Source organism: Rhinolophus ferrumequinum, chromosome 11 (genome assembly GCF_004115265.2).
Source record: "Rhinolophus ferrumequinum isolate MPI-CBG mRhiFer1 chromosome 11, mRhiFer1_v1.p, whole genome shotgun sequence".
NCBI lineage: Eukaryota > Metazoa > Chordata > Mammalia > Chiroptera > Rhinolophidae > Rhinolophus > Rhinolophus ferrumequinum.
The window spans coordinates 6287860-6315301 of NC_046294.1; the positions used below are offsets into that span (position 1 = coordinate 6287860).

The 27442-nt window shown below is 55.2% G+C and overlaps 3 protein-coding genes across 10 annotated transcripts in view; 1 reads left to right on the forward strand and 2 right to left on the reverse strand.

Moving 5' to 3' along the window:
• The window catches only part of FRMD8 (FERM domain containing 8), a 17756-nt gene extending 13189 nt beyond the window's left edge, over positions 1 to 4567 (reverse strand). The window contains exons 1-3 of the mRNA XM_033119954.1: positions 4408 to 4567; positions 4025 to 4103; positions 2440 to 2607 (exon numbers count right to left, since the gene is read on the reverse strand). Coding sequence (XP_032975845.1) covers positions 2440 to 2607; positions 4025 to 4103 — 247 coding nt within the window. The 5' untranslated portion in view covers positions 4408 to 4567. The remainder of the gene's footprint in view (positions 1 to 2439; positions 2608 to 4024; positions 4104 to 4407) is intronic.
• Positions 609 to 15878, forward strand: SLC25A45 (solute carrier family 25 member 45). Of its 8 annotated transcripts, none has more exons than XM_033119960.1 (8): positions 609 to 938; positions 6135 to 6258; positions 10030 to 10084; positions 11185 to 11228; positions 11424 to 11495; positions 11796 to 11981; positions 14327 to 14585; positions 14731 to 15878. In XM_033119960.1, the coding sequence occupies exons 3-8, from the start codon at positions 10048 to 10050 to the stop codon at positions 14997 to 14999; spliced, it is 867 nt and encodes a 288-aa protein (XP_032975851.1). In that variant the 5' UTR covers positions 609 to 938; positions 6135 to 6258; positions 10030 to 10047; the 3' UTR covers positions 15000 to 15878. The 8 variants fall into 8 exon arrangements, with proteins under 8 accessions (XP_032975851.1, XP_032975849.1, XP_032975848.1 ...); XM_033119958.1 differs by lacking the exon at positions 609 to 938 and adding an exon at positions 4704 to 5763; XM_033119957.1 differs by lacking the exon at positions 609 to 938 and adding an exon at positions 4704 to 4950.
• Positions 15879 to 24427: 8549 nt separating this feature from the next.
• Positions 24428 to 27236, reverse strand: TIGD3 (tigger transposable element derived 3). The gene is made up of 2 exons (XM_033120775.1): positions 27033 to 27236; positions 24428 to 26145 (listed from the first exon to the last, which is right to left on the reverse strand). Exon 2 carries the CDS (start codon positions 26135 to 26137, stop codon positions 24722 to 24724), a length of 1416 nt encoding a protein of 471 aa, XP_032976666.1. The 5' UTR covers positions 26138 to 26145; positions 27033 to 27236; the 3' UTR covers positions 24428 to 24721.
• Between the last annotated feature and the right edge of the window lie 206 nt (positions 27237 to 27442).

Below are 27442 nucleotides of genomic sequence, written 5' to 3' on the forward strand. Positions count from 1 at the left end.
GCTGCCACCAGAGGGCCAGGTGCCTTGTCCTGCCAGCCTGATGCCAACGGTCCTCGTTGACCCTGACCTTCACCCAGAACAGCAGCCACAGCCTCCAAACTGGCCTCCCTCCCTGCGACAGCCTCTTCCACCCAACCCCTGTACTCAGCTTCTTCACGCCCCCTTCTTCTCCCATCACTTCTCTGAGCCAGATTTCCTGGTGGCTCCACGGCCCTCATTTCCAACCGAGATCCTTGGCCACACCTGTCCGTAACCACTGCTGCCCTACGCCGCCCCAGGACGGGAACGTGCCACGTGCAGCAGCAGCCTCTCCCCTCCAGGAATGGCTCCCTCATCACCCCCTCCCCCTTGGTGGCTCAACCCGAGCACACTCTCAATCTGGACATTCACTGAAGCCCGAAGAGACAGTGCCTGCCCGAGGCCACCAGAGTTAGTGGCTAAACCAGAAGAGCTCCGCCTACAAGCGTCCTGCCCCACACTTCAGACTGCGAGTTCCCTGAGGGCAGGACACCTTCGATTCTGCTCCCTACTGTACCCCCAGCAACTGTACCCCCTGCCCGGCACGAGCAGGGGCTCCCACATATTTTTTTGTGACATGAATGAGGTAGCTGATGATGGATGGGACCCCTGGACACACTGGGAAAGGGTGGACCTGGGGCAAGGGTGCCCTTCCTTCCGCCCAACCCAACCAGCCTTAAGCCTCAAGTCCCAGCAGCTCAGAGGACTCCCGTTAACAGAACAGCCGACGCTGACCCCGTGGTCCCACACATTCCAGATGGGGCCTTCCCGCCGACGCACCACACGTGACTGACAGTCCCTGGAGCCCTGCTGCATGCAGACTGACAATGGCATTGAGAAGGCCAAACCCTTCCAACATCCAGCCCTAAGCGTGGACCAGCAGACGGCACCCCCTCTGCCTCACAGCCCTGGGGCATCTGGTCAGTACCTCACCCATTCAGGGGGCTCGGGGGGGGAAGGGCTCTGAGGGGCCCGAGTCAAAGGTCAAGTGGCCTTTCGGCTTTCCTGAGCCCAGCCCGGGGAACAAAGTGGGCATTGACTTTGTGCCGGGGCCTCAGGCCACCCTCCTCCTGAATGGGGCAGGGCACCCGGCTAACCAGGCCGGCAGGGCCACACAGGCAGCCCATTCACGTTCTGGAGGGGGGAGCAGGCATGTGATGAGGAGGGAGTGGGGATGGAGAAAGCGGGGGCGGAGAAGGTGGGAGGAAACAAGCTTTCCAGCTGCGGGGACAGCCAGCCTGGCAGGCGTCGGCCACACGGAACTGCCACCCCCAGTTTTTCAGACACAAGCCAAGGGGCTCACAGTCCTGACCAACAGCCTGGAGGGTGAAGGAGGGGCCACTGAGCTGGGTGGGGAGCAGCCAGAGGAGACTGGTCAGCAGGAAGAGGGTGGGCGAGAGCAGCAGCTGCGCAGGAAGCTCCAATGGGTGGGCGGGGTTTGGGGGGGACAGGCACTCCCTCTCCCACCAAGCCAGCTGGTAGCCTCCCCCTCCACCGTAGAGGCACAAAGCCCAACCACTAGGGGCCCCAGGGACCAGCCATCTCCTTCTTACCCCTGCTTCTCTACAAGGAAGGAGAAAGTTTAAGTTCATAAAACATGCCTGGCTCTGGCACTGGTTGGGGCATCCTCCCCCTGACCCTTTTCCTGTCCAAGCCAGCAGGCTGGGAGGCCCTACGCAGTGGCCCCAGGAGTCTCCCAGCCCTCCCCGCCCCAGGCCTGAGGGGCTGGGGAGCTACCAGCCCCACTCCTGCTCCATCTCTGCCTTGGGACCTCAGCTCGAAAAGACAGAACCTGGGTGGTCACAGGCCAGAAACCAGGCAGGGCTGCAGGTCCCCTTGCAGAGAAGCTGCGTTCCCACTTGTCCTGCCCCCCCCACTCCAACCTCAGGAAAAGCCTCATCTTCAGGAGTGGGCTGCTGGGTGCCATCTTCCTCTCTGCCCTCAAGGAGCAGAATGCATTTCAGAGGCCAGCTGGGGCCACGCTAGCTTCCATTTTGATCTCAGTCCTACGATTCACTGGTCCCACCACTCCAAACCTCAACTTCCTCATTTGCAAGACAAAGCCATGAACATAAGGAGAAATTCTGGTCACAAAATGCCAGCCCAGGTTGTGGCACAGACCATGGGCTCGTTGCATGCAGATGCCCGCCCTCCCTGCCCCAATCCTGCTCCTCCCGATGCCCCAGGCTCCTTACTGCTAAGGTTGATGGGCAGCTCAGCCTCTCCTCTGCCACCAGCAGAAAGAAAGGAGGTGGGGACACAGGAGCCAGGCGTCCTCTTAGGGCTCTGGGTCCTCAGTTCCAGGACACACACACACAAGTCCCACCCTCCCGATGTACAGTGGCCACAGGCGCTAGAACTGCCCCTCCCTCCCCACTGGTCACAGCCCTCCCACTTGGGCTTCTTGTGACCAAGCCTTACCCAGCAGAGGGGAGACAAGCCAGAGCGCGAAGGCCTCCAGGGCGCTATCCGGGAGCTGCAGGACCTCCCGGATGGCACGGTGCAGCTCGTGGGCACTCAGGGATGGCAAGTTCTCCACAGCCAGGGGCACCACTGTGTCATCCGCTAGATATACCAGCACATCAGCTGCTGTAACGAAAGCCAGGCAGGGTCAGCTGGGCCCACTGCTCAGGCACCCCTACTGGGGCTGGAGCCCCTCCACTGCACCCCTTGAGATGACCAAGGCTATATTCCAGAGGCACAGCCCTAGCATCCCCAAAGGACACTGGGAAGAGTGCCATCATTTAGGACTTGAGACCCTCAAATAACCCAGCAACTCTGCCCCAGGGAACAACCTAGCCCCACCCTAACCCCCAAAGGTTCAAATTAGGGATAGCCACTGCACACACTCTCCTGGCAGCCCCAAGGGCTCTGCTGCGCTTCCTTCCTGACGAACATTTCACATGGGGACTGAGGCAGAGACTGACTCCATCGTAAGGTTATAACAATCAGTGTATCAGGTTAGGAGGGGTAGTGACCCACTGTTATCTTTAGGCAAGTTGCTGTCTCTCTCTGGCCCTGGCTAAGATGGGAACTGAGGGTTCACGGCCACCCCAGGGTAAATCAAGTTCCAGGGCTCCACTTCCTTAGGACTCTTCAAGCCTAAGGACTCAACACCATGGTCTTTCAGGACAGTCTTCAATATGCCAAGAAAAGTACAAGTTGAATGTTCCCTCGTGACAGTCTATGGGATTCCTATTTGAAGGCCAGAACCAAAGGGATACCCTTGGAAGAGCAACCAGATTCAAATGTCCATCCCTGGAACTGCAGGTACCGTGAAGGAGCACTGGGCTTGGAGGCCAGTACACTCGTGTTCCAATCCTCGCCTGGCCCCCAGCTAGCTGGCTGACTTCAGCAAGTCAGCGTGAGGGTCAGCTGCCTCGCCTATAAAACAGGGCTAATACCCCTCCCTCAAAGCGTGGCTGCGAGTTAAATGAGGTGAAGCCTGTGAAAGGCAAAGGCAGTTTATGAGGAATACAAGGGAAGATGCTTTTTGGATCCCCCAGTCTGTTCCCCAACAGCTACTTTCTTGAGAGATCATAAAATCATCAAAAGGAGACTGAGATTCAGACCCCCTTTTCAGGCAGGAAAAATCGAGGCACTGAAGGCTACAGTATCCTGTGACTTAACCCCTTCAGGGCCTAATTTTCTCCCCATAAAACGAAGATAATGACCCCTGCTTTCAAAAGGCTGTTCGTGAGGAAAAAAAACCAACAAAGAAAGTGAGTATGTCACTTTTCATTCATGAGATTTCTTTTGAATTTCACAGCTACTTGTAATATACTCATTTTACACATGAGGAAAGGAAGACTTAAGCAGACTATCCAACTTGGCCAGTAGCATAGTGAGAGAACTGGTCCTCCGACTTCCATTACTTTTCCATACCTTATTTGTTAATTAACACGTAAGATTTTCTTTACTAAAGGAGATTACAAGCCAGGGCCACTTCCCCGAGGCTGGGGCCCCGGGAGGGGATGGTGGGGAGGAGACGAGGGAAGGGACCCACCTCGGGCACCCACGGAGGACACGCTGCTTCGATGGGACCGCTCAGCGGGCTGCTCGGCATTACCTTCCGTCCCGTCCATCTGCAGGGGGAAAGAGAAAGTGCAGTTAATGGGGAGTACAGGGATGGAGGGCTGGAGAGCCCCTCGAGCTCACTGAGGAAGGGAGGGGTTCCGGGCTGATCTGTGAAAGTGAACAACGGTGGCTGGAGGCACTGGTGTTTAGACCAACGGGGTGATGGTGGGGGGGCGTCCTCAGTCGACTAGAGGTCAGGGCGGGTGGGAGGGGTCAGGAGGGGTTTGAAGCTCAGCTCGCCGGGATGCCCAGGCAGGGCACCGCACAACCCCGTCGGGCGGGGGCCCGCGCACGGAGTCGCCGCGCTCTCACCTGGCAGGGAGGCAGCTGCCACCGCCTCAGCCCAGGCTGCCGCCCTGATTCCGACCCCCAGTTACGGCTGGGGTTCTGCAGCGGGTCGGGACTCCAGGTCCCGCTCCAGCTCTAGCTCCCGAGGCTGCGACGCGGAAGCAAAGGGGGAGGAAGCGCGGGGCGAAGGGCCCCGCCTCCCCGGCCCGCGGGATCCAATCCGAGCCCCGGGCCGCCGCGCACGCGCCCTGCCGAGTCCGTGGGCTCACGCCCCCCCTCCACGGACCCGCGCATGCCCGGGACACTCAGGCCACATTCCTCCCTTGTCTGGTCACATTTTGGGATGGCCGCACTGTGAACCAGCCTCGTCACCAACCCGAGTGACCAAGGGCGAGGGGTTACAGCCCACACCGATGGTCTGTAACAATTTGGGGAAGATTCAAGGCAATCAGGCCTCCGGGCGCCAGCTCCGGCACTCACATGAGACTTTGGGCCGGTCCCCTCACCTGTAAAATGGAGCCGCTTCCTGGGATCTACGCTGCTCGCTGCTCGGGGCGTTGGGTAAAGGTGCCGCAGTCACCTGCCTGTACTGCAGCGCCCCGGGGCCATGAGGGGTGATGGGCCATTCTTTGTGGTCAGGACACTGGGTACCCTGTCCTGACTCATCCTGGACAAGCCCCTTTCCCTCCCGTCCTGTTTCCTTATCTGTAAAATTAGGAGATTGGACTCCATGACTTCCAAGGACCGTCACTGTATGCCAGAAATCCAGGCTGGACACACTTGTTTTTCAAGGGAGCAGTCACATGAGCCCTTGTATCTTAGACACACAGCCTTGGAGACCTTGAGTCATTCCCAGGCTGGGAAGAGGCATTGGGTGGGGCAGAGAAGAGGCAGGTGTGAAACCACCTATCCCCAGGGTCACGTCACCAACATATCCTGGCAACAACAGCATGTGTTTGCCTGAGGTGTGAATCTCGGAGAAAAACAGGTCCATGGGATACCTTCCTGAACTAGAGGAACCAGAGTTTGCTCCAAGTGACAACAAGGAACTTGGAGAGCAGCAGGAACAGGGAAGTGGGCTCACCCTGCCCTGACCCCCAGTGTTGGAAAGCAGCCCCAGCTCCTGATTCCGTCCAAGTGTCCTCAGTATTTGAAACAGCTTAGCCTGCCCTCCAGGACCCATACTGCCCCCGCATTGAGCCCATTACAACATGTGTTCCTTACCAGCAAGACCTGAGAACTCAAGGAAGCTCAGATGTGAGTCAGAAGTGTGCAATGGGAGCAGGCATCTCCCTCCTGGTTCTCAGCTCTGGGACCCTCAGACCAGGACACAATGGCTCAGTGGGCTCCCTAAACCCACTGGAGCACAGTGGGAACAAAGTTCAGTGTTGTTTAGTGCTTACCTGGGCTAGGGCGGGAAATGGAGACCTGGGTGAGACAGTTTAATTAGGGAATGGAAAGAGAGAGGAGAGACAAGCCCAGGAGTAATGCATGTTTAAAACTACGTAAGATGACAGAATTGCCTTAAGAGTGATAAAACGCCACAGGCAAGAAGGGTCCTCAATTCCTGAGCACCTACTGTGTGCTAGGCCCTCTCCGTCTTTTCTCAGGTCATCCTCATGGACCCTGGGAGTGGAAATAAGAATAATAGTTGCCATTTGTGGAGCATGTGCAACCTGCCAGACCCTTTTCTAAGGGCTTTCATCCCTATAACACACTAAGGTGAGTATCCTATCTGCATTTCATGACAGGAAAACAGGATCAGAAAAGTTCACTAACAAAGCTGACGTCGGCAGTACGTGTGATGATGGTGCGGAGGCCGAAACCCAGATCCAGGAGGAGGCGCACTGGAAGAGATTCCTGAAGGCTTTCTGGGTAGCGGAGCATTTAGGACACCAGGGAAGCCCTGGGCAATCAGAGCACAGAAGGGGAAGTTGGGAAGGTGGGGTGGCACCCCACAGGTGGGGTGAACATTCAGGGTGAGTTCTGTGTGGTGGGTTTGGCAGGCAGTGAGGACTTTTCTTTTCTTTCAACATTTTATTGGACTTTATTGGGGAACTGTGTGTACTTCCAGGACTTTTTCCAAGTCAAGTTATTGTCCTTTCAATCTTAGTTGTGGAGGGTGCAGCTCAGCTCCAGGTCCAATTGCTGTTGTTAGTTGCAGGGGGCGCAGCCCACCATCCCTTGCGGGAGTGGAGGAGTTGAACCGGCAACCTTATGGTTGAGAGCCGGCGGCGGCGCTCCAACCGAGCTATCTGGCACTGGCCCATGTGGGAATCGAACTGGCAGCCTTCGGGGTTAGGAGCACGGAGCTCCAACCGCCTGAGCCACCGGCAGTCCGAGGATGTTTGTTTTGGAGGTTGTGAGCTAGGGAGTGACTGAGCTCAGAGCTCTGCTCTGGCAGGCAGAGGGTTAACTTGGTGGAATTTGTAGGACTGGAGAAGAGCTCTCCAGGGGTGGAGTTGTCCTTCTGCAAGGCTCTGGGGAGTGATACTGGGTCTCCCCGGACTTGGGGTAGTGAGGTGGGATTAGAGAAGAGTGGGGCCCAGTCAGAAGGGAGGGGGACCAGGCAGCCCACAGAACCAAGAGGCCCTAGGCTCAGTGATCGGCTGGGCTGGGCCGTACTTTTGCAAGCAATAAAGGACGTTGAGGCCCACAGGAGGGACTGCCGATCGTCACTCAGAAACAGGGTTTCCGGGTGGGAATTCCCACCCAGTTTTCAGGAATTTTTTTCGCTTTCCTGTTCCCGAATCTTGAGATATAGACTGTTTTCTATTCTCCCTGATGAATTGTTTCCACAAAGTGACGGCTGATACTACCAACCACCTGGTTTCAAGGAGCCAATTTTCCTGATTTCCGACAAACTTTTCTTGGGATTCAGGAACGGAAAAGTGAAAAAAACTCCCCAAACAGGCAGGAATTCCCGGCTGGAAACCCTAGCAATAAATAGGAAAAATGTCTAAGAGATACATTGTGAGTAGTACGTTTGTTTCCCATTGTGGGTATTACTAGGTTCAAGGAGCCGATTTTCCCGATTTCCCAACCAACTTTTATCGGGATTTGGGATTGGGAAAGCGAAAAAAATTCCTGAGAACGGATAGGAATTCCTGCCTGGAAACCCTACTCAGGAGAGAATGAGCAAAAGTAGGATTGCAGCCCAGCCCTCCACGAGAGACCAGTGCCAGTGTGTGGGGAAGGTTTTGGGGACAAAGAGTCCCTGGGAAGCTCCAGGTATGGAGGTAAGAGCTGAAACCCTACTTCCTGGAAAGTAGTGGGGTGTGGTTTCTCTTTGGCAGAGGAGGAGGAGGGTGAGCAAGACTGGTCCTTGGGCATCTGATGGAAAAGAGCTCCAGTGAGATCTAGAGGGGCGGGTGGGGGTATTGTTGGCACTTGACATTCTTTCGGACCCTATGGAGATGGGAGACAGAACTGGAAACCGAGGGCTGGCTGCAGGGCTGTCCACTGATGCTGCTCCCCAACTTGTCCACTTGTTTGTTCTTTCAATGAATATTTATTGAGTGTCTGCTCTGTGCCACGTACTGTTCTAAGCTTTCGAGATAACATTAGTGAACAAAACAGCCGGAGATCCCTGCCCAGACAGACAAGTTAATTACAAGGCGTCAGAAGGTGATGAGTACGATGGAGGTAAAAACGGTAGAGAGCCAGGCAGGGGCACCGGGATTGCTGGGCTGGTAGGGCAGATGGCAGCATGCATTGAGACGATCAGGGTGGGCTCACTGCATGGGTGGGTGACCTTTGAGCCCAAGCTGGAGGAGGCCAACAGGAAGAGGGAACAGCCAGTGCGAGGCCTGGAGGCAGGAGCCCCTTCGAAGAAGGAGGCCAGGTGGCTGGAGCAGAGTGAGCGAGGGGACGGTCAGAGGAGTATGGGGCCACACTGCGAGGGCTCCTTGGGCCTGGAAGGACTTTCGCTCAGACTCTGAGCAGGATGGGGCCTTTGTGGGATGTGAAGCAGAAGAGAATGGCCTGACTTAGATGGTAACTGCATCCCTCCGGCCGCTGTGTGGCGAACAGATGGGAAGGGGGCAAGGGTGGAGGCCGGGTGGCCAGTCAGAGGTAGGAACCCAGGGGGAGGTGACGATGGTGGCTTTGGGCCAGGGCAGTAGCAGTGGAGGAGGTCTGGGGGGATGGCTTCGGATGTTTTGAAAGTAATAGTAATGCAATTTCCTCATGGAATAGTGGTGCGGTGTGAGGGACAGGGAGGGGTCGGGACGACACTAAGGGTTGGCACCGCGATTGGGGCCTTCACAGATTTCTGTGGGCAGTGGCTCCTAAGCACTGAGTCTCTGTGCCCTCAAAAGAAGAGCCCACTCCTCTTCGTCCCCCCTCCTTCTCATCCGCCAGAGAGAGAGATTCAGTTCGCTCGCTGTCGTGTCAGTTTGGGTTGTCTCTATCCAAAGGGAAATGGGCAGCCGTAGCCTTGTCACCCCCAGGCAGAGAGGTACAACGTCTTTCATACACTCAAAATCCCCATCTTTCCCCTGGGAAAGAGGCTTGGAGAAAAGGAGACTGTTACGTGGGGTGGCATGCGGGGTTTCTTCTGGTGTCTCTAGTCCCGCTCCCCACATAAGAATGCCGGACATGGTGAGGCCAAACAGGAACACCCACGGAGCCATAGATAGGGGAGTCATACCACTGTAGTCTCACTGGTGGCTGGGTTGGAGACACAGGAAGCAGGAGCCACACGATCAGCAAGCCGCCATCTACTTTTCTGCCAACCAACCAACCCCACTTGCTAGCTGCAATCCGCCGTGCCAACTGCAATCCGCTCTTGCTAGCTCAGCCACCATCTTCTTGCTGGCCCCCATTTTCTCCTAGCGTAGCCACGGCAGTTATATTAGTAGCCAATAGCTCACTGGTTACAGCCGACGGCCAACTAGCCACAGCTGATGGCCATCCAATCACAGTTGATGGCTATTTACTACCTGAGCCAGCACCTTTCCACGTGAGGCTGAGAGCCTGGAAACTGCACTCCTGGTTCTGTCCCCACAGAGACCAAGGGAGGCTGTTTATGTCTCACATGGGGGAATCCTAAACAACCGTGGGAGAAGGCTCAGCTCCAGTCCCTGCTGACTCCTCTGGGGTGGGGGTCCTTCCCACCTTGTGGGCCTCCCTGATTCCCCAATGCCCCGGCACCCACCGCAGGCTGGGTCTGCCCCCTGGTGGCCATGCTCCATCTCACCAGCCTTTCTGCCTGTGGGGGATGGGTGGGCAGCCTGGTGTGTGGTGCCGCGGGGACAAATGGGAGTGTGGGCCAGCCTGGGCAACAGGGCCTTGCCCCCAGCAGGCTCCTTAAACGCATGCTGACTGAGGCAGCCTGCGGGGGCCCCACCAGGGGCCTGGGCCTGGCTGCCAGGCCTGGTCAGCCTGCAAGGCCATTGTTGGCCAGCAGAGGGGGAGGCCACCTTGGGCCATCATCTCTGCCCCAGGACATTTCACACCGCAACCTCCTCCAGTGCGTCAGGGCCACCCAATCTGGCTCGCTCCCCTCTCCTGGTGAGGTCTGGGCACCAGGCCACTGCTCACCCTACACCCAGGGTTAAACATTAGTGGGAGGTTATCGGTCTGGGTACGGGGAGGGAGAGGGTAGAATTACACTTTCACCAGCTTCTCCTCTGGAGCCACCAGTTCCCACCCGGAGGGACAATGCCCGTGGAGGAATTTGTGGCTGGCTGGATCTCCGGTGAGACATTTTTCTTCCTTCTGTCACATCACCCCCAATGGTGGATCACTTCCTGGGGAAGGTGGGTGACATAGGAAGATCTGAGGCCAAAGTCCTGGTTCCCCTGGAGAGCCCAGAGCCAGCTGTCCCAGAGCCTCCTGGGAGTTGCCTGAGGGGAGAGGAAAGTCACAGAGGGGTGGGGGATGGGGGTGGTGCTGCTGTGTCCCAAGGCCACAGAGCCTGACACCTGTGCAGAGGGGGAGTCAAGGCAATGGCTCTCCTTGACACACCGGCAGCACCTACAGCTTGGACTCAACACTCCACGCCTGTCTTGTGGGGCTCAGAAAGGAAGTTCCCCTTTAACCTCACTCACCTGCTCCTGTCCTGCATTCTCCTTTTGCGCCTCTGCTCTACCTGGCAATGGGCTGCATGCCCAGGGCCGTGAGGCCTTCTGGCCTGCGGATCCAACCCAGCTTCTGGGTGACATGTCTCTAGAGAGAAAGAGAGGGATGTTCTGAACCTGCTTCCTGGGGCTTCAACCGCTCCCAAAGCTCCAGGACCAGCCTTTGCTACAGAGGGTCAGACCAGTAAGTGGGGAGGTGGCCAGGGATGGACCCTCCTCCCCTGGTGCCAGCAAGACTCCCCTAGGACCCCCAGCTCTGCACTGCCACTGAGGGGGGCAGAGGGCTGGGAGGGCAGGGCCTGGTCTGGATCAAGCCCCCGCTCCCCCCACTGGACAGTGGTTGTGAGTTGAAGGAAGGAAGGAGTGAAGCTGGCAGGAGGGGAGCCGTGGAGACTCCATCCAGCCCCAGGGTTAGATAAGCCAGCAAGATGCTCCGGTGTGCGCTTCCCGAGGCCCGTATGTGCGTGGTTGGTGCCTCCCTTCTGCATGTGTGTGTGTCCTCCAGGAGCTCTCTGCTGCTGTCCCCTTGTCCCCACACCTTCCTAGCCCACTGCCGGGTGTGGAGGGGTTCCCAGGGGCCAGCTGGAATTTCTTTGGAGTCTGTCAGGAAGGCCTGCCCTCTCTCTGCCTGCCTGAAGCCCTCTTTCCTCTCAGCACAGACTTGCTTCCTCAGCCTGGCGTGAGGGGCCTCACTCATAGCATCTTCTTGTCACCACAGGAGCGCTGGGCTTGGTCCTGGGACACCCCTTTGACACTGTAAAGGTGAGTCTAGAGGAGGCACCCAAGGAATGAAAGATGTCACCTGAACCAAACATTAGGATGCCCTGAGATCAGGGCCTGGCTGACAGGCTTTTTCCTGCCTTTCCCGCCCTGCTGGCGTCCTGCTCGAGGGGCAGCGGGATGAGCTGGCCTGGAGCCATGCCCAGCTGGCCTGCCTGCTCTGTCCTCCCCATGCAGGTGCGGCTACAGACCCAGAACACGTACCGGGGCATCGTGGATTGTATGGTCAAGACTTACCGCCATGAGTCGGTGGGTGGCCTGCTTCTTTGTGGAGCTTTGGGGCAGGAAGCATCCGGCAGTGAGCACGAGCTTCCTTCTCTCCAGGCCGGGCTCTGTCTTGGGAAGAGAGACGACCCCAGTCGGGGGCCACTGGGGGCTGGGTGGTAGCTTAGTGGCCCAAGGGTGGTGCTGAGGCCGTCCCAGCCTTGGCCACCTCCCTGCACCAGACTCAGAGTGGTTTTCCAGCCAGAGGAGGCCTGCCCGGGGCTGGAAAGGGCAAAGGGGAGACCCCCCCACCCCCCCACCCACTCTAGCACCATTTCCCTGCAGCTCCTGGGCTTCTTCAAGGGGATGAGCTTCCCCATCGCGAGCATAGCCGTGGTCAACTCCGTCCTGTTCGGGGTCTATAGCAACTCCCTGCTGGTGCTCACGGCCACCTCCCACCAGGAGCGGCGGGCGCAGCCACCCAGCTACACGCATGTCTTCATAGCCGGCTGCATCGGGGGGTTCCTGCAGGTCAGGGCATCGTGGGGGCGCGCACACACGCACTCAGTGACCGTCAGTTCGTTCCTTCCCCTCCTAGCCCTGTCTGGTGACTGCCAGCTGCAGACCAGGGAATGTGGGGGAACGGTGGGGAAATGGGCAGCTCCTGCGGCTCCCACTGACCTGCCTGGCTTAGCTGTGGCCTTCCAGATGGCAGGCCTGAAGGGGAGGGTCATGGGGATCGGAGGGGCACAAGGCAGAGAGCGCTCGGGGTCGGGGGGTGCAGGACATGGTGCTGAGAGGGCCCCCCTCTGAGGCTTGCCCACTTCAGGAGGAGACTGCTAGCCTCAGGGCTGTGGGGAGACCTGTCTCCAAGGTGACCTTTCACCCTGGAGAACTGACAGCCCCCACAGAGCTCTGGACCCAGTGGTGAAGGACACGGTCCTGGCGCTCCCCCAGCCCCTGTCTTGCTCAGGCCCTTTGCCTGTAGCACCTGGGTGGCCGCAGTCTGAGCCCCATCAGAGCCTGAGTCCACAGAGCTTGCTGGGAGAGCCCCAGGGTATTAATCATTAAGTAGCTCCATCATTGGTGTGATGTTTGTTCTCAGCACTGAAGTACCTGGGCTTTTGAGGGGTGGGGTGGAGGGAAGAGGGGCCTCCAGGCACCGGGGGGCCTGAGCATAGAGACTGAGGACTGTGTGCCTAGCTCCACCCCACTCCCCAGCGAGGCTCCTTAGGTCACGCCTGCCCTGAAGCTCCTGACAGACTTCACGGGGCAGAGAGCAAGGACCAAGGACAGTCAGCGGGCTCACCCAAGTGAATTAATGATTCATGGACCCCAAAGGCCCTGGCTTTTCTTCTGCCGTTTCTTGTGCTGGGTGCATGCCTGCCTGTTTCTGAAGCCCAGAAACCTGGCAGAAGCAAAGAAGGGAACTGAGGCCCCACGCCAAGCGCCCTGGCTTAGGCCCAGCCGGGCCCAGCTCCTAAGTCAGCCTCCCCTCCAGCTCTTTGGAGAGAACAGATAACAGAAGTGGGGCCTGTTGGGTCTCGGTGGCGACTGGGTCCAGGGACCGATGGGACTGGTTTGCTGTCAAGCCCAGGACTTCAGTTTAACCGGTTCTTGGGGTAGAAAATATGTTTTAGTGTAGAGGTAGGAAGAGGTGGGCAGTGACCCCAGTTAGAACAGGGCAGGGACTGTGTGCTGTGCACAGAAGTCGCTTTTGGCTGGTTAAGGTGGACGTGCCTGATGTCCCCGCTGCCCCGTGGGCACAGGATGGGGAGGGCAGGGGCCCTAAGCAGCCCGTCTGCCACCCTACCTTAGGCCCAGCCATGTCCTCAGCTCCCAGGCTCCCGCCTGGGACTCAGGAACACACTCCCTGGAGAAGCCCTCAGCTCGCCACTGCCAGTAGGCTCCAGAGGGTGACATCAAGGTCCCATTTCACAGGGAGGGTCCCCAGTCCACTTGGCCTGCCACCCTCTGAAGATCACAGCCAGAACCAACCGCCAGCCTCTTTTGCCATCAGCCATTCCCAGGTCTGAGGGACTGAGCAAGTGAATCTTCCACAAAACAAACACACACACTTAATACACAAGCCCCCAGATGCTATGCTAACCTCAGCTATGACCTCACTTCTCACCTCAACAGCTGATCTTGACCTTGTTGATCTCGGACCCATACATTAGCTCCTCCTCCCAACCTCCCCCCATGTCCTCCCAGCACCCACCCTGGGTCCCAATACTGTCCCAAATCTGTGTCCTGTTTGCCTTTGCCAGGTGATAAGAGTTCTAGGACCCGCAGACCCCCCCGTCACCCACCTTCTGTTGGGAAGCTAATAGTTGGGGGTTTGTGAGAGGCAGGAAGGGCTGGTCCCGTGCCCGTCACCCCTCAGGAGTCTGCAAGAGGTGTCCTACACGAGGTGAGAAGGGAGAGTCTATGAAGCTGAGTCCCCAACACTAATGAGGTGACTTAACCCTGGTGAGGGGTCAGTCCTTTGCTGTTTCATGGGCACAGACTGAACCATTTCTTCAGACCCAGTCCCTGCAGACACGTGTTCATTCCTGGATTGGAAGAGACTAGAAACCTACCCCCACTCCTGGAAAAATAACCCAGGCTTGTCCCTGAGCTCCATGCGCGTACCAGGCAAGTTGGGCACTGTTGCCCCAAGAGAGGGCCCGTGTCGCTTGCTATCAGGGGCCTGGTGCTAAGGAGGTGGCCCTGGCCCATCCCCAGCTTCGAGCATGAGAGGCTGAGCTGGCAGCAGGAGCAGCGGGGTCCTACAGAAGATGCTTCCCTCTCTGCCCACTGCCTTCCTCATTAAGATAAGCCCACTCTTCCCACCCAAAGCCCCGTCCAGGGTCTTCACACGTCCTTCCCTACAGGCCTACTGCTTGGCTCCTTTCGACCTCATCAAAGTTCGGTTGCAAAACCAGACAGAGCCGCGGGCGCAGCCAGGGAGCCCCCCACCCCGGTACCGGGGGCCCGTGCACTGTGCAGCCTCCATCTTCCAGGAGGAGGGGCCCCGGGGGCTGTTCCGGGGAGCCTGGGCTCTGACACTGAGGGACACCCCCACATTGGGAATCTACTTCGTCACCTATGAATGGCTTTGTCGCCAATCCACGCCGGATGGCCAGAACCCCAGTAAGTGAAGTGGTGGGAGACGATAGGGCACAGAGAGGAGTGGGGTGGGGGAGCTGGTCCCTTACGGAGGATGGGGGAGGAGAAGAATGAGGGAAGGATGCTTTGTTCCTCCATCTGACCCTCCCCTGGGCACCCTCTACCCCAGGCTCAGCCACAGTGCTGGTGGCAGGGGGATTTGCAGGCATCACCTCCTGGGTAACAGCCACCCCCTTGGATGTGATCAAGTCCAGGATGCAGATGGCCGGGCTGAAGCAGAGGGAGTACCGGGGCATGCTGGACTGCATGGTGAGCAGCGCCCGGCAGGAAGGACTGGGGGTCTTCTTCCGGGGGCTGACCATCAACAGTGCCCGCGCCTTTCCTGTGAATGCTGTCACCTTCCTCAGCTACGAGTACCTCCTCCACGCGTGGGGATGAGGTGACCAGGCACTGCCTGCAGCTCCCCAGTGAGACGGCCGCCTCCCTGCCCAGACTAGAGGCCAACTTGAAAGCACCAGGTTGAGATTCAAAGCAAGAGGCTCAACCCTTCCTTGTCAAGGCACCTTCCAGCCTCACAGACGCAGATGGGGCTGGGGAGCAGGCCCCCACCCCCACTGGTCCTGGTCTCTGCCCAGAAGCCAAGGCTGGCCTCAGCCTCCCGGCAGCACTTGCCTTGATTCCTTTGTAAAACAACGAACCAAACCGGTGGTACTGGTGACATTCCGGCTAGTCCAGAATCCTCTACTTCCCATCACCTCCAGGAAAAAGGCCAAACTCCACCCCCTGCTGGTCGGGCAGCCCAGCCCTGAACAAGCTGTGCCCTCTCTCCCCCTCGGGCCCTAGACCCTCCTGGTCCACAGTAGCCAGTGCCACGAGTGACTCCATCATCCCTGTGACTGGACCCCCTCCCAGACCCAGGCTGAGCACTGTCTCCTGGGCTCCTTCCTCTGCTCACCTCCACCCTGCCCCGGACTGACTTTGGGGTCTGCAGATCCCCTACCTGCCTTGATCATAGCCCTCGCCTGTGCTTTGTCATGGTGGTGGTTTGACTTCTCACCTGCCCTATTAGAGTGGGGGCTCCTTGAGGTCAGTGGTCGCACGTCTGATCACTTCCCAGCTGGGAGCCTGGTGCTGGAAGCAGCCCGGTCAATGCCTGAGGAGGGACGTGCCCATGCACTCCGGCCTCCCTCCCCGACTCCAGCCACCCCACTGCTTCCTTGCCCCTCGGGTGTCTTCCTGGCCTGTTCCCATCGATGATGGCACTTGTTTTCTTTACTGGTCTCAAATACAAAGTAGGAATTAAAAACTGGAAATAAAGCTGAGCAGAGTTTGTAACCCCTAATGTCCTGATCTAGTCTGAGATCAACCTGGGTCCGCCTCCTGGTGACCTGAATCCGTGGAATCCCTGCCATTTACCGGGCGTTCCCTCTAAAACAATCACAGCGTTCTTACCACTGTTGGCAGAGGAGGTGGACTCGGCCCACAGACAGTATGTAGCTCATCCGACGTCACATGGCTGGTATGTCACACAACTTGCCTGGACGCATCGAAGCCCCCAACTCCAGAGCCCGGTTACTCTGCTACCCTGCTTTCCCTGGGGACTGTGACAGTCTCCCAGGAGTCACCTAAGTTCAAATTCACCGGGATAGACCTGGCATCAGCCCCTGCGTGTGCTCATCAGAGCTGTCCTTCACTGGCTCATGGGGGTGGCACCCCAAATCGTTCCTCCTTTGTCATAGCTTGGCCACAGGGCATGTGGCCGCTGAGCCCTGCTATGTGTCCCAACCTCCCTTGCAGCTTGTGGGATCCTGTGCTTGTGTTCTTGCAAGCGAAGTGTGTGATGTGAGCAAACGGCCCGTGGTTTGCTTACAAGGAAATTCCTCACTGTGTTGCCTGAAATGGTGACCGTGGAAAGACTACTGAGGATGCAGGAGGTACCCCACTGGCTGGGAACCTGGGCGATTTGGGGAGCAATGCCCACCTAACTGCCCTGGGCAGCTAAATTCTGATGTCTGTTCCAAGTGTGACCTTCACCCTAACTCACACAGTAGGTGAGGGTCTGCGAGTTTTGACTGAGTTTTGATTGAGGTCAGGGTGATCCCAGTGTGGTTCGTGGAGCAGTGGCCTCAGGACCTCCCGGAGCTGCTTAGAAATGCAGAATCCCAGGCCCCCACCCAGGACTGACTAGGAGCTCACTCGGAGGCTGGAGCCCAGGAATCTGTGTGGTACAAAGCTCTCCTGTGACTTTTACACACCCTCAAGTTTAAAAAACAGTGTTCTGGCAGCTCCTACAAGCATAAATGGGCTGTTTTTTTAAGTAAGGAAGTTATGCGTCTAGGGGAAGTGTTAGCTAGGACAAGGGCCTGCAGGTCTGGCAGTTCTTACTAACTGCTGTTCTTGCTGAATGTTACAACGTAGCACAGTAGTTTGCAGACTCAGCTGTAAACAGGATGAGCTCCAGAGGAACCCAACCAGGTAAGTGTAGCCAACTGCAAAGAAGAAATCAACATATGATTAACCAAATAGTGTATATAAGCAATGGCTAAGCCTCCAGACAGGGAGATAGAGTTTTGGATTGAATCCTGTCCTTTACTTGCTGCAAGTAAATAAAAAAACTGCCTAACTGCAACCATAGTTCTGGAACGCCCCAAGCAGTGAGCCCCTTGAGTTCTGTAACAGAAGCGACTTGAACTAGTTCTAGGGCCCCCACTCGCACACAGGTTCAGGAAGCCTACGTTCCTGGTATGGAGAAACGGTCTGCTTGAGCCAGTCACTGCCCTTTCTGCACCTCCCTTTCCTCAGATCCCTTTCACTGGTCGGCCTGTGAGCCCCAGAGGCCTGTGAGCCCCAAAGGCTGTCCAGCACCGTTGACATGCCAGAGATTTGGGGCCAGATGCGTCAGTGACGTAGTTGGTGGCTGGGAGGGAGCCAAGATCACACATGTGAAAGAGGAAGTGGCTTTTATAAACAGAGCAGCAAGTCAGGTGGTCCTCTGTAGTTTGCTATCTCTCACCACATTACCAGTTAGCAAGGGAACAAAATAGAAAAATCCTTTTTGGGGTAGTAATTACACCCATCGCCTGCCTTGGCAGTACCTGGGCACGCGCTTCCGTTCTCCCTCTCTGGTTCTCTCCAGAGGCATCTCTGGAGGGGGCTGCAGCTCCTTTCCTCCAATCCCCTCTTTAGAACCAGAGAGAATGGCAGGCCTCACACCTGGTCTCTGCAGCCCCTTCCACTAGCCCAAGGCAAGCGCTCCTTCCTGGGCTGCAGAACAGCGCTGAGGCCAGGGTCGGGCTAGGCATGGTGTGGGCAGAGCTGTGTCACAGCTCAGTCCTTCAGAGGCCCCGGGAGGGGACGCTACAGTGCTGGAAAGGAGGGTGGAAAGATAAACAAAGATCAGACAGGAAGCAGCTGGAAGATATTTTTAAAAGCTAGATGTTTTTACGTCAGCAGGGTCTCATAATATGCATGTTAAATTCCTTAAGGAATGAACAGATAGTAGAGGTCATTATTATTATTATTATTATTATTATTATTTTGGAAGTCGTCATTATTCTTGAGACTCATTTAGATAGAAGGACTCCCCAAGAACTAAGAAGCAGTCAGTGAACTACTTTGAGGGTGAAAACGAGGGTGGTGTCTGAAGGCTTATAACAGCAAACGTGTTAACTACTCTCATTGGATTCCCACTGTCAAACATCACATGCACTTATTTTGTCACAGCAGTGGTCACAGTAGGAGAAATGACGGGACCGACTAATGTGTATAGTGACAGTAATGTGCAGGTCAAGGGGAAAATGACACAATCTGGGGGTGATTCTTGTTTAAATCACTTTTGCCAGACTCACGGGAACAGTGAGTTTAGTTTTAGTTTAGTTTCATTTAGATAAGTCACTCTTTTTTTTTTTTTTAAGTGTGTTTTTCCAGGACCCATCAGCTCCAAGTCAAGTGGTTGTTTCAGTCTAGTTGTGGGGGGCGCAGCTCACAGTGGCCCATGTGGGGATCGAACTGGCAACCTTGTAAAGAGCACCCTGCTCTGACCAACTGAGCTAACCGGCCGCCCAGAGATAAGTCACTCTTAATTGGTGTCTGTCTCTAGCCTGACTACTGTCCTGAGCTCCAGGCCCACAAGGCCAACTGTGTCTGGTCATAGAGCATCCCAAAGTCACCGACTTGCTCCTGCTGCAGTGCCCTGTGGCACACATACGCCCTCAGTCTCAAGGAAGCTCTCCCTCGTCCCTCCTCCCACTTCAAAGGAATCCCCAACCCGTTAACCCAGCTTCTAGTTTCCTAGGACTCACTGCCTCCTTTTCCAATGCTACTACAGGCATATAATGTTTCCTCGAAAATAAGACCTAGCTGCACAATCAGCTCTAATGTGTCTTTTGGAGCAAAAATTAACATAAGACCCAGGCTTATTTTACTATAAAACTGGGTATAATATAATATAATATTACTGGGTCTTATATGCTCTTTTGCGCTGATGGTCCAGCTAGGTCTTATTTTCTTGGAAATTGGGTATCTCGAGATATTGCAGGTTCGGTTCCAGACCTCCACAGTAAAATGAGTATCTCAATAGAGTCACATGACTTTTTGGTTTCCCAGTGCAAATAAAATGTTTACACGATACTGCAGTCCATTGTGTGCAATAGCATTATGTCTAAAAAACAATGTACATGCCTTAATTTAAAAATACTGCTAAAAAATGCGAACCATCATCTGAGTCTTCAGCGAATCGTAATCTTTTTGCTGGTGGAGCGTCTTACCTTCAATTTGTAACAACATCTGTGAAGTGCAATAAAGCAAGTTATGCCTGTACTACAGCCCTGGTCCTGTCCTGAATCTGGACAAATAACTCAACTTTTTCAATTGCAGTTCTGATCATGTCACCCTACTCCTCTTGTCCCCTTCAGTGGCTTCCCATTACTCTGAGGAATCAGGGCAAGCGCCTCTCACAGCCTCCAAGGCCCACAGACATTTACCTTCTCTTGGTTCATTAAGCATACCAGGTTCCCTCTCACCACAGGACATTTGCACACGTTCTTCTCACTGCCTGTGTACCTCTGGCTCATCCTTCAGCTCTCACTTCAGTATCATTTCCTCAGTGAAACCTTCCCCAGTCCCTCTGTTTAGGTCAGGTTCCTTTGGCTTACACCAGTGATTCACCTAAAAAAGCTTGTTAAAGTACGGATTGCTGAGTCCCACCTGAGTTTCTGATTCAATAAGTTTGGGAGGGTCAGAGAAGTTGTGTTTCAGTAACTTCCCAAGTGCTGCTGGTGCGGGCCAGTTTGAGAACCACTGACTTGTACTTTCATGCTTCCCCCTTCTAGTCTGTAATTACATATTTTCATTTGTGTGACTCTTTGATTATAATTTTCTCCTCTAAACTGTGAGCTCCATGAGGCAGAGACCTTGGCTCTTTTTGCTCATCATCAAAACTCCACTTGGCACACAGAGGTGCTCAAGAAATCGTTTTGAAAAAGTGAGTGAATGAATGAATGAATGAAAACTGGTCTTCCCAACTTCTCCTCTGTCCGACGGGTGCGCTAGACTTTATGTAGAACTCTCCTATTGTGAAGCAACTAGATTCCAGATCCATTCTAACAAACATAATTTAAGAAACATTGCTAACTTTGCAAACAGTAAGGCAACTTCTCAAGGACCCCTTCAAAACAAGGAAGTGAGTATAAACCAGGGTGTCAGAACTAAAGCTGCCTTTGGAGCAAACGCTAACACCATGACCTTAAAGACCATTACCATTAAAGAACCACATGGAGCAGAAGACTTGATAGATCTTGAGTCCAAGCTGAACCCGGCTTATAAATTAAGTCAAGATCCTGGAAGGGGCTCCACCTCTGGTAAAAGCGTAGATCAGAAAACCTCCACCCACCAGTAAGCAAACCTACAAAGAAATCTGCCTCTCTCCCTGTGGTGGAAAAAAATTAAGAGTAAGATCGGTTCCCCTGTGAACCAGGAACCGTCTGCTTGTTCTCCATGCTACCCTTTCAGGCCTGGGACACTGTCCTCCCAGAAATTAATTTATCGTGGTATCAGCGCCCCCTCGTGCCTGGTAGGAGTAACTACAAATTTTTCTAAAAAGCATCCTAAGTCAGGATCTTCAAGTTTTCTGGAGATTAAGTACAACCACTGAAAAAACTCTCACAACAGAAATTACCAGATCCACGAAGCAAAAAGCCACCATGAATTAAAGCATCAGTAGAAACAAAAGCAACAGATGTGCCCCCGCCAGGATTTCAGATATTAGATTTATCAGATAGAGAATATAAAATAACCATGCATGAAATATTTAAATACATAAAAGAATTAAAAGAAAAAAGAGACTATAAAAAGGATTGTATACAGGGGGTGCCAAAAATAATGTATACACATTTTAAGAAAGGAAAAAACTATTAAAATTGGAATACTCAATATATATTGATGATAAAAGATGAATACAAGTCACGTTTGACTTTTGCAGTTACAGGTGGTCAAAGTGGTTACTATCTGCACCCAGACACTTCTGATTAGAGCGAACTACTGCATGAGCAACATTGACAAAAGTATCCACTTGTATACATTTTTTTTGGCACCCCTGGTATATTTGGAAGAAACCCCCAAAGAACTAGCTGAAGAGAACTGGAAGGTGGAAGGGAAGAAATCGCTCAGAGTGCAATGCAGAGATATAAGATGGGGAACTCATCTCTCTGCTTTTAGGCTCTCTGCATCCAGTTCGTCATCGTCCCAAGTCTGATGATGTCTAACATATGTATAGTATTTAAAATAGTGCCTGGCAAGTAGAACACACTTTGCAAATATCAATTTGTGTAATCCTCACGAGCGACCTGTATTGTTAGCCACTTCGCTATTTCTCCCTCTGGTTTGTGAGCACCTAAGGAACAGGGGAACTATGCCTTACTCACCTTTGCTTTCCTGGAGCCTTGCGTTCTTCTGAACTGGGATGGTGTTCATTATAGGCTGAGAAGCAGACAGAAACAATGGACATACTTCTTTTGCCCTCCACCCCCACCCCTTACGTGGCATGTGGCAATACCTGCAAAATTGGATAGGGCTGCCTGATCTTGAAAAAAAACGAGATCTGTTGGGAATCGCAACATCGTCTTTGATTCTTCTCACTCCTTCATACCTTACACGCTATCCACGAGGGAGTGCCATCAACTCAGTAGCTTCCTAACTTGGGTTTCTGGTTTCCACTTTTGCTCCCCACCTCCTCCTATGTTTTTCACAGCAACTAGAATTAAAAATTTTAAAACATAAAAACATGTTCTTCCTTTCTCTAAATCTCCCCACCCCCAAATAACACTTCCTGTCTCACTTAGCATGAAATTGAAATGCTGCTGGCTCCAAGGCCCCTGCCTACCTCTCCACCCTCCTCCTCTACTTGGCCCTCTCTCACTTTCAGCCACAGGGACGGCTTTCTGTTCCTTAAACCAGTCAAGCTTTCCTAACTTTAGATATTTGTTACCTACTGTTCCTTTTGCAGAAGACACTCTTTTCAGAAGAATGAATGTTTCCTTCTTAACATTCATGACCACCCTCAGTCACTCTCTGTGACATGACTCCTTTTCATCCTGGCACGTATCGCTATAAAAACCACTGCAGTTATTTGTTTGCCTGACCATCTTTATTTCCCTTTACTAGAAAGTAAGGGTTTTGAGAGGAGGGGTCCTCTGTTTTGTTCAGCACTAGCTTTGGGCCTGTCCCACAAGCAAGGTGTTCAGCTGGCTTGAACGAGCCAATGAAGTCACCTAAAAAGAGGCAAAGTGTGACATGTGATAACAATGCAACAAAGGGAGAGATTACTTGTGGTTTTAAAAAAAAAAGCTCTGGCAAGAAGTCAGTAATGAAAGGCTGTTTCATTCTGCCCTAACAGGAATCTGACACCTGAGAACAGAGAGCTAATCTGCCCCCTCTGTTTCTTTGGTCAAGCCTTTAGTGATCGTGTGGGGACAGAGTCCCAGAGAACAGTTTCCAGGCTCTCAGCCTCACGTGGAAAGGTGCTGGCTCGGGTAGTAGATGGCCATCAGCTGTGACTAGTTGGCCATCAGTTGTTACCAGTTAGCCATTGGCCGCTGGTATAACTGCCGTGGGTACGTTGGTTGGTTGGTTGGTTGGTTGGTTGGCAGAGAAGCAGATGGCAGATTGTGAATCGTGTGGCTCCTGCTTCCTGTGTCTCCAACCCAACGAGAATAAAATTGTATGACTCCCCTATCTATGGCTCCGTGGGTGTTCCTTTTTGGCCTCACCATGTCCTGCGTTCTTGTGCGGGGAGAGGGACTAGAGACCCTGCATGACATCGTGTAATTTCGGTTTCAACATTTCAAAAGGTATGCCCGAACTAGGATGATTTCAGAAGAAGGACAATTTAAATGAATACAGGGTAGAAAAAATAGAACCTGTGAGGAAAGGCTAAATGATTTGGGATCTTAGGCTAGAAAAGGAAAGTCAGCAGGTGGCTTCAGAACAGTTTCAAAGTGACTCATCATCACTGTCCAGCTGCCAAGTATTGTGATGGTCAATTAGGACAAGTCACACTGAAAGTATCAACCAGCCTTTATTCACTTACTGGGACAGTGCAAGCTAGAGGCAGTAAAGAGCCACAACCTCCCGAGCGTTCCACTTTTCCCAACGGGACGACAAGAGTGAGGGTCAGATGACACGCCAGGCACACCAGGAATGGTCTCCCTGTCAGGAGCCCCCTGAATAAAAGGTTCCTGCTCCTCTGTGAAGTGGACAGGGGGAAGGGACAGAAGGGCTAGTTTAGAGTGAAAGGTACTGCATCAAGGTGTAGAGAGCGGCTCAGCAGAGGCACCTGGGCCTCTGCAGGCATGAGAGGGGCTGCCCTGGGCCGCCTGAGTCCTTTACTGCAACGCCCTCCACAAAACTGCCTACACTGGCTTGTGACAGCCTGTGGTCAGCCTGAACACGTAGGATTTTGGCCTGGAGCCGGACTCCTCAGCAGCCAGAGTCTGTGTCCAAGGCCTACGTCCTTCCCAGGTAAAACCATTCCACTCCCACATCTTCCACCCACCCTCCACATATCAGTTTTCTGGAACCCCACAAATGACCTGTCCCTGCCCTGACTGAAACTCTCTGGGGGTGCCCCACCACCAAGCTAGGAGGGCTAATGGCCCAGCCCCTCCTGCTCTGGTGGGACCATCTGCCTCCCTCCGTCAGCCGCACTGCTGCTCCTTCACTCACACCGGCCTCACGCCTGCAGCCCCTTGGCCTGGACTGTTGTCCTTCCCATCCGTCCGTCTGTCCTTCAAGCTGCAGCTCAAAACTCACCTCTCCAGGAGTCTCCCAGGCTCTACGGGGCCACAGCACTTTGCATATCACACACCACTGTCACTGTCTTCAAGCTCCTGCCCAGCAGGGACACATCTTTGTTACCTCATCACATAGGAGGCCTTGCTGGAGAGATGTTGTGAAATAATCAAATGAATGAAAAAAAAAACAAAACAAAAAAACCAACGACTATTCCAAGTTCTGGCTGCTGTTACCTTAGAATGTCCCTAGCCTATCGCCCTCCTTCCTGCCACCACCGCTGTCACCGCAATGAGAGTGAATTTAGCAGAGCAGCAGAATGTCCGGGGCAATACTTGGGATCTGTCTGGTAGCTGATGAGGATGCCCCTACCCTGAGAGTCTTTCCTGCTGGAATTCTGGAAGGGGCTTTCTCTGGTCATCTGCAGACAGCTCCAGACAGCGGCAGCACAGCCACCCTCAGCTATTAAGTTAAAAATCTGAGTTGAGTTTCCACCCTTCTCCCCTGAAAATAACACCCTGGCGTCTTTTCTGATTAAAAACTTTATTTCCAGAAGCAGGATTTTTTAACAGAGTTCCAGGGATCGGCCTTTCTGTAAAGCCCCCATTCCACCTTCCCAAGTCCCAGCCTCCCTAGAGGTTCAGAAACTACCTAGACTAGCTTCACCTCCCTACCGCCCCCTTTGCACCCTTCTTCTCCGGGCTGGGAGAACTTTTGCTCAGAGACTAGACTTGGTCTCCCAACTTGTCTCCCTTCTACACCTTTCACAAAAGCTCCATTTCCATGGGAAAGAGACCAGCCCCCAACCTGCCTTCTGCAGAGGGCGTTTCCATGGGAAACAGGAGAGGAGGGGCTCTGTGAGCAGCAGGGGCCCTTCACAGGCAGCAGAGCCGCTCCACCTCCTCCTCACAGGCATAGAATTTTCCAAATAGCTCAGGGGAAGTGCCATTGCACTCAAACCACCTCCTCAGCGTGCCCAGGGCCCGGAGGGCATCAGCTTTGGTGGGCAGGGGCTCAAAGCCATCCTTGCTGGCCTCCTGCTCGTCTTCGGTGCCCATCTCCTCTTTGCACACTCCAGACATGGGTTCCTCACCCTCCAGGTCCACAAAGCGGGAAAACTCCTCGTGGCTCAGCCCACGGGGGACTGGTGGCATCTCAGAGGCTTTGTCCGGGGACAGGGGCATTTTGCAGGGAGCCAGCCCTTCCTGGATGAAGCTGCTGACAATGAGCTGCGGAGGCACCTTGGCCCAGGCCGCCGCCGCCATATGCAGAGCATCCAGCACTGTGATGCCCGCCCCAGCCTCAGCCAGCGATGTGCCAGCCCTCTCACTCTGGACAGCCGCCAGCTTGCCCAACAGACGGTGCCGGTAATGGGCCTTAAAGGCTCGGACCACAGAGCTGGGCAGGGAAGATGTGGTGCTAGCGGCAGACAGAGGCAGGAGCCTCACATGGCAGAGGCCAGGCAGTCCTGCCAGCTCCTCCACCACTCGGGCAGCCAGCAGCAAAGCTACCTGTCGGCCCTGCCTCCCCATGTCCTCGTCAAACTGTGCCAGCCACTCTGACCATGGGATGCCCAGGTCAGGGTGGTAGGAGGCAGGCAGAGCCTCACTGCTGACCCCAAAGAAGCACCTTGGCGCAGCATGGAGTCCACTGACCAACACCCGCCGCTTCTCTAGGCCCCTGCTGTTGGCACACAGCAGCACCTGAACTTGATCACACGCACCCACTCTACCGGGCACTGCCCGATACAGCAAGGGCACTTCAGCACAGCCAAAAACGTCCTCTGGGGAAAAGTCTTTAAGGGAAAGAGGTGGCTGGGTCTGTGACGTGAGGCCTGGGGGAGGTGGCTCAGGGGGGAACGGAGGTGAGAGTACATGGCGGGCCCCAAAGCCCACGTTGTTTCGGCGTTTCCAGCGGACCAGCCAGCCGATGCTGGGCACAAAATCCTGGCCCATGATGTCGGCCAGCTCCTTGGCTTTGTGGAGCAGCATGGGCCCTGTCACGTCCCAGGCCTTGGTCCGAGCAATGTGGTACCAGCAGAGCAGAGCCTCGTCGATGCCGCTGTACTTGGACTCCCGCTTGCGCTTGCGCTCCCGGTTGGCCGTGCCGCTGCACCAGTCCGCCAGCAGCTTCTCCTTATTCTTGCAGATGCGTGAGATCTGAGGCTGGGAGACCTGGAAGCGCCGGGCCACCTCCGACTGGGACATCTTGGACTCATCCAGGAGTTCCAGCACCTGGATCTTCTCAGCCAGGGAAAGGGCATGAAGCTTCTTCTTGCTGCTCAGCTCCATGGCTTCTCCTGTGGGGGGGAAGGAGAAATAGTGAGGGGGTGCAGACGGCTGAGGCCAGGGGGCATGGGAGAGGAGCACAGTAAGGAAAAGAGAATCTATGAGCACAGGGAAATCAGCTGGTGTGTGGGAGAGACCAGAGGACACTGGATCAACAGGGAGAGGGGGAGAGAGTACCCTGGGTAGGAGAATGAAGGCTGGACTGAAAGAGAAAAGGAAATGGCCAGGCTGGGTGAGCAGCGGGCTGCGCACTGATCCCGCGGAATGCCAGAACAGAACTGGGGAGGGTGGCTCACTGGTCAGAGGGAAGTCTGGGCTAGGGTTTGGCATAACTGGGGAGAGGATGAATAGAGCCGAGGGGACAGCTGCAGAGACAACAAAAGAGCAGGGATGGGGGAGGACATAAGCCTAGGGCTGAGTGGACAATTGTAGGGATAATCAGGGCAGGGGGAGGAAACCCTGGGAGGAGGAGGGGGATGACGACTTGGGCTGGATTTAAATAAAGATGTTAGCGGATGGGGTGATGGAGCGGATGAAGAGTTGAGATGACAAGTGTGCAGACGACAAAGAGGGACGAATGAGTCTGAAGGAACGAGTCTAATTTGGTGCTGGGTCCCGAGGAGGTAAGGCTGGGCGGGTGTCCTGTCTGGAGGGCGAATAGGAGCACAGGGCAGAGAGGGCAGGTGCACAGGTGACAAAGGGCAAGAGGGGTGAGGAGGCCACGGGCAGCGAGAGGGGCGGGATGTCCCCGGAGGCGAGGGTGGCTTGAGACGGGTATCACGGCGCGGGCACGAGCGCCTGGGACCCAAGCTCCAAAGCCTGGCCCGCCTCTCCCCACCACGACGCCCAGTCCGTCCGCCCGGCCTCCCCGCCTCCCGGCCTCCCGCTCCGCACCCACCTCAGGCGCTAGTCCCGCGGCTCCCGCCCTACCCCGGCCCAATTCCCGAGCCCGGGTACGGGCGGCGACGGGAGAGCAGGGAAAAGACGGGCGCCACGACCCGGAGGGCGGAGCGGGACCTAGGGCTGCGCGGGCGGCGGGCGCGCGCACAGCAGGTACCCGTGCACGCAGCCCGCGCCGGGTTCTCTCCGGGCTGGGAAGACCGCGGAGCGGCCGCTCGGCTCCCCCGGCCACCCCCACCGCAGCCCCGCCCCAGCCCAATCAGATTGGCCCTCAGCGGCGTCCCGTCCCTCCCCCGGCTAAGTCTCATTGGACGTCGTGAAAGTGGCGGTTCGTCGGACCCTCCGGTGGGCGGGGCTCCCAGCGCGCTAGGGGAACCAGGCGGAGCCAGGACCCGGTGAGAGTCCCCC

What these genes read in the sequence shown, in the direction of transcription:
- TIGD3 (XM_033120775.1), bottom strand. Translation starts at nt 26,137, where the DNA reads ATGGAGCTGAGCAGCAAGAAGAAGCTTCATGCCCTTTCCCTGGCTGAG.
- SLC25A45 (XM_033119956.1), top strand. Translation starts at nt 7,518, where the DNA reads ATGAGCAAAAGTAGGATTGCAGCCCAGCCCTCCACGAGAGACCAGTGC. An exon ending in AGACTTACCGCCATGAGTCG is followed by an intron (nt 11,496 to 11,795) that starts GTGGGTGGCCTG and finishes ATTTCCCTGCAG; the next exon opens with CTCCTGGGCTTCTTCAAGGG. An exon ending in GCATCGGGGGGTTCCTGCAG is followed by an intron (nt 11,982 to 14,326) that starts GTCAGGGCATCG and finishes CCTTCCCTACAG; the next exon opens with GCCTACTGCTTGGCTCCTTT.